This window comes from Dermacentor albipictus, chromosome 3 (assembly GCF_038994185.2).
Source record: "Dermacentor albipictus isolate Rhodes 1998 colony chromosome 3, USDA_Dalb.pri_finalv2, whole genome shotgun sequence".
Classification (NCBI taxonomy): domain Eukaryota; kingdom Metazoa; phylum Arthropoda; class Arachnida; order Ixodida; family Ixodidae; genus Dermacentor; species Dermacentor albipictus.
Genome location: NC_091823.1, coordinates 152,201,926 through 152,216,372, shown reverse-complemented (window position 1 = coordinate 152,216,372; position 14,447 = coordinate 152,201,926). Strand labels below are relative to the sequence as shown.

At 45.8% G+C, this 14,447-nt stretch overlaps 1 protein-coding gene across 4 annotated transcripts in view; it reads left to right on the top strand.

Annotated features, from left to right (window-relative positions):
• The window catches only part of LOC139056987 (uncharacterized), a 246,879-nt gene that overhangs the window by 212,349 nt on the left and 20,083 nt on the right, over nucleotides 1-14,447 (top strand). For 2 of the 4 annotated variants that reach the window (XM_070534772.1, XM_070534771.1), the window contains one exon: nucleotides 13,306-13,438. The exons of the other annotated variants lie outside the window; for them this stretch is intronic. In XM_070534772.1, coding sequence (XP_070390873.1) covers nucleotides 13,306-13,378 — 73 coding nt within the window. In that variant the 3' untranslated portion in view covers nucleotides 13,379-13,438. Of the gene's footprint in view, nucleotides 1-13,305; nucleotides 13,439-14,447 lie in introns of those variants that run through there. 4 annotated transcript variants of the gene reach the window in all.

Here is a 14,447-nt window from a genome sequence, read left to right as displayed (position 1 = left end):
CGGTGAGAAGTCGCCTAGGGGCGCTACAGTGCTATTCTCAATAATGTCAGTGATCACCACTCTTTCTCTATTAGGGGAATGGAAACGCAGCGTCGTGATGCGGCTGTTCGTCGCAGGCGCCTTAAGGCCCCCGCTTTACCAACTAAAAACGATGCACTAGTCATAAATACGAGAGCAGCGGCTGTCGCTGTAAAATGGCGGTCCGTAGTGATGCAGTTTAGTGAAAATGTACCAGTTTATCTTTGTGCGCGAAGCCTCGGCGATGTATTGCGAAGAAGTGCGTGCTTCCCATCGACACAATTAATCGCTTGTCATCGCTTGCCCACTGAAAGTGCCTCTGAGCGCATGTACGCAGTATTTGAGTGTTTTGTGCGCACCAAGGTGCTTGCGGATTACTTTTGCTGGAGCCAGCAGCGATCGCAGAAGGATATCGTAACGACACCGCAGCAATCGCATTTTGGCAGGTGAGGGCTCTTGTGTGCGGTTATGAAATGAGACTTCGAACTGAGGAAGGTGTTGGAACTGATGAGGGCGCACTGTTTGTGATGAAGAAATGCCATTGCACTGGGTCTAGAAGAGCGAGCGATTCTCGGACGCTGATCGTGTTTACGACGTTGAGGCTCCGATACATCACCGATGACAGAGCAGTCATCTCAAACGACTGCTGCGATACGCACTCCTCAGCATCGTCGTCACCCTCGGCGCATCGACGCCTTGTAAGCAGCTACAGTGACGTGCCGATAATTATTTACTGTGTGCTACGCGCCACAATGCAGGCCATGAAACCGTGTTGTGTGACCATCTCAGCCCGAGATGTATGCATAAGCCAGCGACAGTCAACGCTTTGTTTTTGATAGTGGTGCTCAGTACATCACCGATGACAGTGCGTTGTGCGCGTTTTATGTTGACGGTCAAGATTATTGATGCCTCTCAGCTCGATACCGCGTCGCTGTTGCCGGGAGTTGGGCGTGGCCCAACTGTAGTGGGTGCGCGCACAAGAGTGGCATGCCTCGCGCGGGGCGTGACCTCTGGTTTTGATTGACAGGCGAACTCGTGCTAAACTCGTACATCGCGAAACCCCCTCCGAGTTCAACTCGGGAACATGGCGGCGGCAGCAGCAGCCTGTTTCATTGCATCCAGCGGCAGCAAGCGTCAGTATGACCGTCCGGACCCGTTCACCTACATGACCGCCGTGGAGTTTCAGCGTCATTTTGGCCTGTCGAAGACGTCAGTGCGCTGGCTGTGTGACGAGCTAGGCGAAGACTCTCGTCTGCGGAGACAGCGTGGCGGGCTTCATTCGCTCACCGTCGAAGAGCAAGTCCTCTGCGCCCTCCATTTCTACGGGACTGGGAGTTTTCAGGGAAGCGTCGGCGCCGAGCGCTACATTGGACGTCATAAAACTACTGTGAGCCTCTGTGTCATATGTCTGATGCGCTTATTGACGCGGCAGTGCGGAAGCGGTGGCTGGCTTTCCCGAAGACTGCGGCTGAGAGGGCATTTATAAAAGAACGCTTCTTACTTCGCGGAAACATTACGAACGTAGTCGGGTGTGTCGACGGAACGTTCGTAGGAATTAAGGTGCCTTCAATGTCAGCGTTACTGTGATTAGCATTGAAGCAATGTCTAGACGAACCATATTGCCAAATTTGTCACTTCTGTGTAGCCGACTTAAATTTTGTGTTACCGACATCACACATGCGGCAGCCTATGATACTGAATTTTCGCTGGTTGCTGACGTTTTACTGATGGTTCTACTTGTCTATCAGGGTGCCTTCCAAATGGCTCACTTTTTGGGAAAAGAGGTTAATGAAGTATAACTAGATAAATGGATATCACAAATTGTGTGAAATACCCTGTGAATGCTAATCTCATAAAGAACTTGGGATTTTTTATGAGATTACTTAGTAAAAGTTACTCAGTATGCATAATGCTGAACTTCGGTCATGCGTCGTCTATCGACCACACTATGAAACAGCAAGGCATTGCACAATTGCAGTGCGAGATGCGGATGTCGCGCCAAGCCGGTTGTGCCTATGCATGTATGGCAAAATGAAAATGCATTAAGAATCTTAGTGTGCTGGCTTGCATGAAGAAAATACTTCACAGTGTTTGCTGTGTTCACTGTTGGTGCATGTGCCAGTGGTTCAGTGTAATTTCTTTGGGGGGGGGGGGCAGCGTTATTCTGTATGAACAAATCATATATTTTCCTCTAATAATGGGGCTCTAATTCGTCAGCAGTAGAACAAAGGAGATCCAATGCTCTGCAGAACTCGGTGTGCGTGAAGATGTGAACCACCAAGGCAAAATTACATATCGGGAGAAATGTGGTGCAGATGCCAATGAAAAGTTGGTCTTTAACCTGTCATGATACAAACAAAGATTGCAGAGCGAATAGACCTTTTTTACAGCTTTAGACCAATGATTACACAAACTGTGACATGCTCAAACGTGTAAAAGCTTGCCGCAATGCCAAAGTAGGATGAGCGATATGCAGCATATTTTGGCATTGAACATGTCTTGTAAATGCTAATTATATTGTAAGCCTCGCTGTCACGCCTTTCCCTCCGGCACTCCCTTTACTGAAACGCAGCACTGTCTTTCTATTGGTGTCATGATGTGGATGGCAACGGCAGCAGTAAGGCTGGTTAATGCTTGCCCCTTTGATTCCTGTGAGTTTAGTGGTACAGAATATGGCACGTGCATACACCTGTGCAGCAAAATTTTATGCTTGTGGTGATTTGTTGGAGAGCTAATTCGTGTTGGGACATTTCAAAGACGTGTGCCATTTTGGCTTAATAACTAGATCGTTGTTGAGGTTGAAGACTCATTGTTTTGGTATAAAAGCTTGAAGCTGAACTGCACAACAATTCGACGGGACACAAAGAAGAGAAATAAACACAGCAGAACACTCTTCTGTGTGTCTTACTCTTCTTTGTGTGCCGTCGAATTGTGGCGCGATCCAACTTCAAATAGAGCATTGGGCCTCTTTGGTGCAGGACCGAGGAAGAGAAATACACACAGCAGAACGCTCTGCTTTGTGTATTACTCTTCTTTGTGTGCCATCGAATTGTTGCGCGATCCAACTTCAAATAGAGCATTGGGCCTCTTTGGTGCAGGACCGAGGATGTGTGAGCTATTCGACACCATGCCGGTGCCTTGCCACACAATTATGGAAGTCTGAGGGTTTGCAAACATTTTCGCGGGCCCACGTACATGTAACAGCACGAGCACTCATTGGCTCTCAATGCCTTTTTTAAACTGCTGGACATTCAGTTCGTTACTACGAAAGTGACTTAATCCTTGCACTATTATTATGCTAAATATGAAACAGTAGAAATATACTTATCTGCAGTTTGTCGATGCCTCCTTCACTGTGTTGGTTGCGAGAACCATGGTCGGCACCACCTCTTTGTCGCATCGTAGCTATATCGACTGTCTTCCTTTTGCACACATTGTGCAATATTCGTGACGCTCGCAGTCACGCAGAGTGGAGGAACTCAGGGCACTCACATAAGCAGCACCGGATAAGTTGTTTGTTCAGGATTGTGCTGTGAACAGTAGGTACGCGTTGCGATCTGTAAAATCGCCTAAGCTATTGGCAGTCTTTCGGGGTGCACGGAAAGATTGCTCACGGAGGAACAGAACTATCCAAGAAATAGTGGTCATCGTGGAGCCTGATCACTACGTCGCGCACTGCAAGCTCGTAGTACGAGTTTGTTTACACTGGGCATTGCCGATGCTTAGCCGCCATGCTCGCCCGATGAATGTATGTGATGACGCCACCACAGCGTTCCCTCGTGGTATAATGCGAAGCGTACTAAATTACAAATTAGTCGAATATACATTGAGTGTACATCTTGTAAGCTTTAAAATGCTGTTAAACCACGTTAAACTAACTAATAATATTGTACTAAATGCATTTGTTTTATAACTCGCTTGTGCGTGTAATGCACTCGGTGGAACGACAAACAAGTGAAAGAAGGCGCGACCATGCACCGACGGTACGATCACGTGATCCCCAGTTTGTCGACCGCCCAGAAGGCAACGCCCAAGGAATGATAGCCAGCCAGAGTAAATCTAGATCAACCAATGAAACTGGAGGCTTGTCGAAAGATAAACTGTGTCTGGGTACCATTCGTGCTTTCATCTTGGGGTGTCGCCAGAGCTCGTGAAGATCCCGAGTTTGGCCAAACTCGACGCATCCTGCATAGCAACCCAGATCCGGAAAATGTTGCACCGTTCGCAGTTCCGTGATACGTTCTGCTTCTGACGTGCGTCCGGCCTGGGTTCATACTTTCGCCGTTTCTTCAAGAACTTCGCCGATGTTACTCGGCCTTTGACAAATATTTTAAAGAAGAACACGCCTTTCTAGTGCGGCCCGGAACAGGCTCACGAATTCGCCACTCTACTGGGTTTCTGACCACCCCGGCCATACTTGCTCACTTTGATCCATCTGCACCGACCGAAGTCCACATTAATTCATGCTGCCATGGCATCGGCAGTGTTCTCGCCCAGCAGCAGAATGGTACCGAGTGCGTGACAACTTACGACAGCCGCCTGCTGGCACCTCTCGAGAGAAATTACTCCATCACTGAGCGGGAGTACTTGACTTTAGTTTTGGCTGTCGCCAAATTCCCGCCATACTTGTACAGCCTCAAGTTTTGATCGTTACAGACGACCACGCCCTCTTTTGGCTGCCTTCCCTGCGGTACCCGAAAAGATGGCTTTGTCACGGGGATATGCGGCTCCAGGAATTTTCAGTTATTGTCAGCTTCAACTGGGGACGTCGGCACGAGGATGCTGACTGCCTCCCAGGTACCCCGTGTAGCCTACTGATCCTGTTGCGCATGATCCGGTGACCTGAGTGATGGCTTTTACTAACATGACCGACATGTGCGCTGAGCAACAGCGCTATGAATACTTACAGCCCATCATCGCCGAAGCGCAATCTGGCAGCACCGACGGCACATGCCACATGTTCGTGCCTTACGACGGCATCCTGTACGGCCGCAGTACCAACCCTCACGGCTCTGTGTTGCTCCTTGTCCCTCCTCGTCACCTGCGATCCATCGTTCTCCAAAAACTTCACGATGCACCGACAGCGGGACATGTTGGAGTTTTGCGTTAGTGCGACCGCGTACGACGCCGGCTCTTCTGACCAGGTCTCTGCTACTCCGTGCGTTGTTATGTCGCAATTGCGAATTGTGTCAGCGCCGGAAGAAACGTCCCCTGCAACCTGTCGGACGACTCCATTCAATTGACGGTCCCTCAGAACCTTTCTTTTGCGTAGACCTTGACCTGCTTGGCCGTTCTCCGACGAAAACTAGAGGGAATAAGTGGATCGCCGTTGCTACTCATTACGCGACACTACGCGATAACAAAAATGCTGCCGGCTAGTTGCGCAACTGACGTCTCAAATTTTCTCCTCCACGGCATCATTCACCCGCACAGTGCATTTAGACTTGTACTTGGAGACCGCGGCCACTCGTTCTTGTCCCTATGTTTTATTTTCTTTGTCGTCGAGGATGTCTTGACGACATCCTCTGTTCTTGCACCACTGAATACAAGCTATCAACGTGTAAACCGAACATCCACAGAGATGCTGTCGATGTACATCTCCAACGATCGTCGCGACTGGGACGCCACAGCGCCTACGTGACATGCGCATCTGCGCCACTGAATGGGCAAAATTTTACACAATTTTATTTCTATATAATAGTGGAGTATCAACAAGTTTCAACCGTCGGCGCCAAGATGGTATCCTTTTGTAACGAAATATGCATTTATGGCACTTAGTTGGAACATTTGTGGCACGTTAAAGCAGAGTTTTGGTCGGTGATGGGTGGTTATGTCACACGACAGAAGCAAATTTCCTTGCACCCTCTGAACAGAGGGCATATTGACTTAAAGAAGCACGAAATGTAAACCGTAAAATGATTTATTATGGCTGGAGTTTTGAACGGAAATTGCAAAGTGAGGGCATATTTTGTGAGGCAGGAGGGAAGGAGAGGAAGTGTATATGAGTGTGCACACCTTGAGCGTGCGTGCGTGTGTACTTGTGTTTGCGTGTGCGCGCACGTTTGTGTACCAGTATTCGAATATACGTGCGCACAAGTGCTTGTATGCGGAGCATACGCGTGTTTGTGGGTGCGTGCAGTTTCGTGTGAATGCGTGCGTTCATTTTTGTGCGTGTGAGCACGTCTGGGCGCGTGTAAATGTGAATGCGTGTGAGCATGTGTCGTATCTCGATGTGTGTGTACGTTTGTGTGAGCGAATGGGAACGTGCGTTCGTGTGTGCGTGCGTGCGTGTGAGTGTGAATGCGGATCAGCATGTGCCGTATCACTGTGTGCGTGCACTTGTGTAAATTTGTGGGAGCGTGCGTGCGTGCGTAAATTTCTGGGCATGTGTGCATGCGTGGGCGCGTGTAAATGTGAATGCAGGTGAGCATGTGTCGTATCTCTGTGTGTGTGTCTGCGTTTGTGTGAGTGTGTGGAAACATGCGGGCATGCGGGCATGCGTGCATTTCTGGGCCTGTGTGCATGCGTGGGCGCATGTAAATGTGAATGCGGGCGAACATGTGACGTATCTCTGTATCTGTGCGCTTGTGTGAGTGTGCGCGAACGTACGTGCGCACTCACACAAAAGCATCCGGAGCTGAGCGACAAAACAGAATTGTACCACACTACTCACATTACAAAAAAAAGGTGCTATGGATATTAGAGGGATATTATGGTCACCCGCAAGGCCTCAGCACGCGTCCGCTATTTACAAAACATTTCATAATGCAAGCTAACCAAATCTACTATCTCAAGCTTTCTTGCGTATCGAAAATAATAAGCTATACCCCACATACAGTTCTTCTAGATGTGTTCAATAGTGCATCCGTACACAAATTATAAGAACACCAGAAATTAGAACTTCCCATGGTCGGCAACATATTCTGCACCAAATACCCAGTCTGCTTAATAAACTTGGCAACATTTTAGACTTAAAAAAACAAATTTCCAAAAATAGGTTTAAACAAATTCTTCTAGAAAACTGCATTGAATATATTTAAGTACTGTTCAAGTGTTGATTACAACTTCCATGTTTATTGACTTTTTTTATCTTACTCAATGTGCACTGTGTGTTTTATTTCTGAGCACACATTATTGCTTTTGTTGCTGCTTGTCACAGTACATGTATGTCGATCTGCTTGTTTTTTACTCTGTGATATTTCTGTTTTTTGTTGTTTTTTATATATCTATAGAGACAATTTAGATTGTTGAATGATTATCGTATGTTAATTATTGTATATTGTTGCTGTTTCTCTACTTTTACTATGACTACGTGCTGAACTGTATCTCGGAGCAAAAACCTCTGCTAGGCTGTATAGCCTTTTGCGCTTGCTTCGATTTCTTTTGATGTACAGAAAGAAAGAAACCAATAAACGAACAAAGATGAGAGCATGACCACACCTATTACATCTCGGCGAAGAACTACTGTTGCATAGTAGGTTTAAAGGTCTGGCCAAGCTCCCGCTCTTTGGCGTCCCTAAATATCATGAAAGATGCCGGTTGTGGGAGCGCAATCTTCCCTTCACCGATCGGCCCTTTGGAAGCCATCGACTCCATTTGTGAGCGGCACTGTCATGCAAAGTACATACTGAGACATTATGTGCATATCATCGAAGGCCAGGAATTATCTACACAGCGTGGAAAGCCGGCGCTTAGATCTGATCTGGTACCCACAATCTCTTCCCGTATTTTCTGGTGTATCACTACGAGCAGCCTATACCCGAGCAGCCCACGTGAAAGAGAATGGTCTCATATGCAAAAGATGAAGGCCGGTCAGGAAAGAGAACGCTCCCGCTCTCAGTTGAACCGTCATTCAGATTGGAGGCATGTGACAATGGAAACCTGCGCGAGCTCAATGACACAGACAACCGATAATTTGCTTCATAATCCAAGCAAATATAAACAATCCGTTTTGCTTTGTTCACCCAGGTGATCTAGAAAACCAACTACATCTCAGGCACATGACGCATAAAAATAGGAAAGAAAACGGCTATTCCATAAATATTTTCAAAACGCACAATTAATTTACAAAATAGATTTGCTGGGCGTAATGAATAATGTGACCCACATGCTCCCTAAATGTCAAATTGCTGCCGTTGTTAGGGCATCGGGGAAGTTTTGGTAACATTCAATATGTCGCCTTGAGAAAGGAAGGAAACAAAGGCCTGCCAATTTTTATTTGACCCCTGATTATGCCACATAGTTAATTTATTCTTGTACCTCATCCCATTAGTGCACATGATCCTCATTTCTGCGGAATAAGAGCTCTGCATTTCGTTATCACTTGATGCAGTGAAACACGCACACACGGTTTAGAAAGGAAAACGTACGGCAAACGCGATCCATCTGACTGCGTGGCTCCGGCTAATCAAGGCAGGGTCATCCTTGAAAGCAACTGCAACACTGCACTCGACTGCGGCGCCACGCTGCCGACTGGCGCCTCCGCGGCCTCCGCCGCGCGCGGGGGCGTGGTGTCCAGAAGAAGGCGACGGTGGCGCTATCTGGATTTTCAGTAAAAAATGCCTCAGCGCGGATCCCTTGTTGGACCCACTCTCGAATCTAGTACACTCCAATACAGTGGTCCGGCAGGGCGTGCGCGGCCGCGACATTACAGATGTTTAAAAAGAGTGGCAGTTTGGGCGAGTTGGTGTATGTCAAGACTGCTTTAGGCTTCTACCGCTTCTAAATCTAGCGCGACTTTGTCAGTTTTTGAATGAAAAACTTAGAATCGTTATTTTGCCACATATGCAAGTTTACACTATCCATATTTGTGTTTCAGTACAGGGCATTATAACCAAGGTTAGGTAGTTTTCCGTCAGAGTGAGATATGATCGCTAGTTCGTTCACGTAAATTCGCAGGAAACACACATCCTGCTAGAAGACATATAAAAGGCTACGAGCACATGAGTTGAGCCACCAAAAATGTAAAAATTGCATTTAAAATAAAAATTCACAGATACAGTAAGCTTTTCCATGTGCTGTTTTCTTTTTCACATCCCTCTCATTATTCTTCAGACATTTTACTGCCTAATTGTAGGCTGAAAGTATTTAGCTAGGAACAATACACAGTTGAATGTCGGAATTTAGTTAGTTGGGCTAGTTTTGCTAAGAACTACGGCAGAATATTCAGCTCGTTTGAAGCGGTAACCACGAAAAATACCGGAAACCTCTAGGGATTGGCGCCAGGCGCTAACACACAACAAAATTTGGTAATGAACTTTGCAAAATTTTTTCGTTAGCGTTTTATTTAAATACGCTAAAGGCTTGTCCACAAATTAGCTTCTGTCTTGCCATTGAAATGATCGCGCACAGGCAACGCAAAGCTGCACATCAGTGGTGGCTATGATCAAAATCTACATATTCTGGCGCAGCAAAAAAATATTGCAGATGAGTGCGCCTCTAGGCACGTCTTCTCTTGAAAGATATACCCAGATGTACTCAAAGTCCTCTCATTTATTCGTCTTGTGGTTGCTTTACGACGGATACCTTAGGTACCTGAAGAGCTTCCAGAGAATTTGAATTTGCGGCCTGTCCCGTAACAATCAAATAGTTTTCAATCTTATTAGCGCGATCGCTATGCAAATTGATTTCTAACCCATCGTCATTTTTATTCGACTATGTGATAGCAAGCACCTGTCGCCAATGCGCTTCGCCTTGTCAATAGGCGGGGCCGCTGTCGACCTCACAGCGCTACCTTCATCGAATGTCGGGTCGTAGATGTGACTTTTGAACATGAGCACCTCTAGGAATCTGACATATTAATAACCTTGGAACAATGCTCATCACGCTTTTTAGTCTCGTGAAAATAAAAGGATCACCCCCGAACTCATATTGAGATGACAATCGAAGTTAATGCAGTCAGCGTTCACGCAATGTAGTGACCACGTAGCGACACACGGTATTGACTTGGACACCTTTATTTAAAATTGGCAGTGGTCCTCCTGGGATTTCAAGTGCTTGGGCAATATGCTACATACACTGTGTCCATGATTGACCCGATTTTTTACGTATGATCATCGAACACATGGTTCTCACGTCGCTAGGACGAGGACCGTATGTCACCGGCACATTCGGTGTCGTAGAAGGAATGCTGAAGTGATTACGATAAATAAACACGACAGAATTACAAAGCCATGAAGATAACTGCATAATGACAAATAATTTGGGATAGCACAATTATAACAGAATGAAGGAGAAATTATGATGATGGAGCGACGAAACGGGTTTGACAACGATGGCTGGCCACAACTGCATCTAATTTTTTCAATGATGACGATAGTGCGACAACAGTGCGATGGCATGGCCGAGCCACCAAGGCAGGAAGACAAGTGTACGACGACGATGGCATAGGGATGAATGCGTGACGACTGTAAGACGAATACACTGGGACGATGGCAGTAGACAAGAATGAGAGGATGAAGCAGGAATGACGACGAAGGAACGATCAGGACCACCGTATGTCAGCAAAGGCATGATGACAGTATAAGAACGACGCAATGACGACAGTGGCACAACAATCGCGACATAACCATGATTGAATTACAATAGCATGTTTACGGTGGAACGACGTTGATGTAACTGCTAAGGCGGTGACCATGAAGGCTGGAGGACAATTTCATCAAGCTTCTGAAATGATGACATTGGTAGGGCAGCTTATGAGAACAAAATTACTTTAGATGGATGATCGCTACCGTATGACAACGATGGAGCTACCATAACCTCGAGCACATACGCAGTGGCTCAATTTAGCAGACAACCATTCGGTCTGCTGGCGTAAGATAGATAGATAGATAGATAGATAGATGGATGGATAGATAGATAGATAGATAGATAGATAGATAGATAGATAGATAGATAGATAGATAGATAGATAGATAGATAGATAGATAGATAGATAGATAGATAGATAGATAGATAGATAGATAGATAGATAGATAGATAGATAGATAGATAGATAGATAGATAGATAGATAGAGCAATAGATAAAAGTACCCCAATTCGGTAACGAATACTGTTCGCATTAAAAAGTTGGCGCAGTTGATAACTGGAACCGTTGTCTCCATGGACGAAAAATGCCGCTAATGTAAACTAATGTCTACAGCATAGAGCTGCTGTGTCGTGGCCTGCCCGCCTCGACTCTCCCATGCAACAAGCCCACAACACCTAACTAAATTTACATAGGGTTGCACTTTTTGTATTCGTCAGTATTGTGGAGTCGCGGATAGCATGCCTGGACCGATAATCCGGGCGCGACCCGAGTTAGACGCCGCTAGGCACGAGCCCGCCCGGGTGTAAGTCAACAATTGCTTACCCGGCCCGAGCCGGGCGCCCAGCGAGCCAGGCGGGCTCGGGATTTCTGGCCAGCCCGTTCATATCCAGTGATCTATCTTATCTCTCTCTGAGAATGAAATTTCTAAGGGTTGAAATGACATATCATCATTACAAGCGCGTACTGGTGTACTACAGGGCGCAGCATTAGGGTAGTTTAGATTCCTGATGTCTATGAACTATAGAGTAACAATCTCGTAGGCAGATGACAGAACACCTGTCGCTACTGGTGCGTCTGAACATAAATCACACAGATTATATCTTTGGCACTACATACCCTACAAATATAGGTGGACGTACACCCTTTGCAGTAGGCAGCTGTGTGTAGTGCTAAGGTAAAACTTTATTGCGTATACATGTTATTTTAGTTATACAAGCGAGAGAAAGTGTTGGTACCGTTAAACATTTCGGTGTCTTCTTCTTTAAATATTTCAGATGTGATATGCTTGGGCAGTGAATTATATGTAAAATTTCTTTTTCTCTGTACATCACCTCGCGTGCTGAACGTTTACCTCAGGTTAAGGCTGAAATATTTATGTCTCTTTTGTACTGTCGAGGTTTGAGTCATATAAAACTCCGGTTTACTACTAGAGTGTCTAATGTGTCTAAAGAGCACAGTCGGCGTCACCCTTGTGTAGAGCGCGGGAACGGCGGCTGCCAGGCGCTCCGCAGCCAGCCAGCGAAGTGTAGCGGTAGTGGCTGGGCCCGAATATAAATGCGTCGGCCGTAGGAGCCCAGCTGCTACCATTAGACGTCGCTAACTGTCGCCGGAGCGGTCCGGCGGCTGCCGTTCTCGCGCTTTACACAAGGGTGACGCCGACAGTGCTTACTGCAAAAGAAGACTGCTCCTGTTAGTGCAAACGTACTGTTCCTTGGTCAAAGTGTCAGATTTTTTTTGTCCGTGTTTTCGATATACAAGTGCACGTTGACTCTACGATGTAAATAATCCTCAACATTTAACGAAATTGTAAATATCTTGCTGCTCAGTATTCGTGACAAGGCCCAAAATGGACAAAGAAGGTACAAAAAATATTGCTGTTTCGACACTGCTGACGCAATATGATAAGCACTTCAAAGTGGCGCATAGGCGTTCTTGCTAAACAAGGTGAAGAAAGACAACAACGAAATTGGATATTGTTGCAGTTTATCAATAAAGACCTACTTCCAACAGTAGCTGCACTGCTTATAACTACTTAACATTCACGTGCGGCTATTTGGTTTTGGTGTATTTTTTTACGTCAGCGTAGAGCGCCAATTAAAATGGTCATCTTGGAAAGAGAAGAAGATATTGTTCGTGAAATGCACATCATTAGGTATGGCATCAGTGTATAACTCTGTACCTACGTACAGGGCCAAACTCCGTATAAACACCGTCTAAACGTTGTTCTTCATCATCATCATCATCATGTTCAGCCTGGTTACGCCCACTGCAGGGCAAAGGCCTCTCCCATACTTCTCCAACAACCCCGGTCATGTACAAATTGTGGCCATGCCGTGCCTGCAAACTTCTTAATATAATCCGCCCACCTAACTTTCTGCCGCCTCCTGCTACGCTAGCCTTCCCTTGGGATCCAGTCCGTAACCCTTAATGACCATCGCTTATCTTCCCTCCTAATTACATGTCCTGCCCATGCCCATTTCTTTTTCTTGATTTCAACTAAGATGTCATTAACTCGCGTTTGTTCCCTCACCTAATCTGCTCTTTTCTTATCCCTTAACGTTACACCTATCATTCTTCATTCCATAGCTCGTTGCGTCGTCCTCAATTTGAGCAGAACCCTTTTCGTAAGCCTCCAGGTTTCTGCCCTGTTGTTCTTGCGACTCTCTTTTTCACCTTGTATCCAGTGGTGAAAATAAGAATCATGATGATGATGATGTTGAAATAGATATTACTGATCTATCTTTATTTTTTCTTTGCAGGAGGTATTCTACTAAACGCGTCCTACACGAAGTTTACTTAATGGCAAAACGGATATTAATGCCAAGATGCTAGCACAAACTGAATTGCGTATTGGTGCATGAAGAATAAAGAATATAATTTTCCCTGAGTAAATATTGTCTGCTTCGTAATGTTTTTGTCTCTTTGCGCTTTAGAGAGCTTAAAATGATAGAATTATCAGGTTCCTGTGTGGTAGAACTGGTGCGGTGTTGAGCAATCTCCAACTATACCAGCATTCCTAATTCCTAGCGCTCTTAAATAAATTTCCAGAGATATTATCGCAGCTATCATGGGAACAAAGCACCGGCACTAGATTATTACCTTCTTTCTAAAGCATTTGGTGCATGATCGTATTTTACTCGTACCTGTGGTTGGCTTTAACACATCCGGAACATGCACAATTACGAATGTACACTTAAGACTGATTTTAAATGCGGTTCCGCTTCGTAACAGGAAGTTTTTATGACTGTTTTTCACCTGTGTGGACAGAAATGCGCAGTAAAAAAAGAAATCTGTGGACGAGCGTGGCAGATTTTTGAGATTGCTGACGTGCCATCGAATCTCTATCTGAAGAGTTAATCAGCTGCAGTCACTGCGTGAGCCGCCTGCGTTGATGGCGACGCAAAGCTGGCCACCTGATGGTCTTCGCATATCTGAGTAAGCATGACAATTGCTTTCTAATCAAAGCCGAGAAGCTTCAGGTGCAAGACTACTTCAGGCAGCCATTGTTGGCAAGCGCGCGTATTGGATGCGTGGACCCCTCCAGGGCTAATGTTAGTTGGGCAGTGGTCATTGATGATGACAGAGAGCCTCAACAAGTTTGTTTATTTGTGTTAAACTCAACCGTTGTGAGGCGAACTTTCGGAGGGGTAGGTTTGTTTATGAAATAGTGTGTTTTTTTTTGTCAGCGACTGATGTATCATCTTGGTGGCAGCTAGCTCCGATTTCACAAGGAAGCTAAGGTGCTTCAAGATCTGAATAAAAAGATATCGCGGAGGACATGAGGCAAATTGCGTTTCTTGTCTTCTTATTTTTAAAGGGAATATTCTTCTTGTCATATTTGTCTGGTGTACGTTATCCTTGTAGTTATTTGCAATTTGGTCGAAGTTTATTGTCGACAATG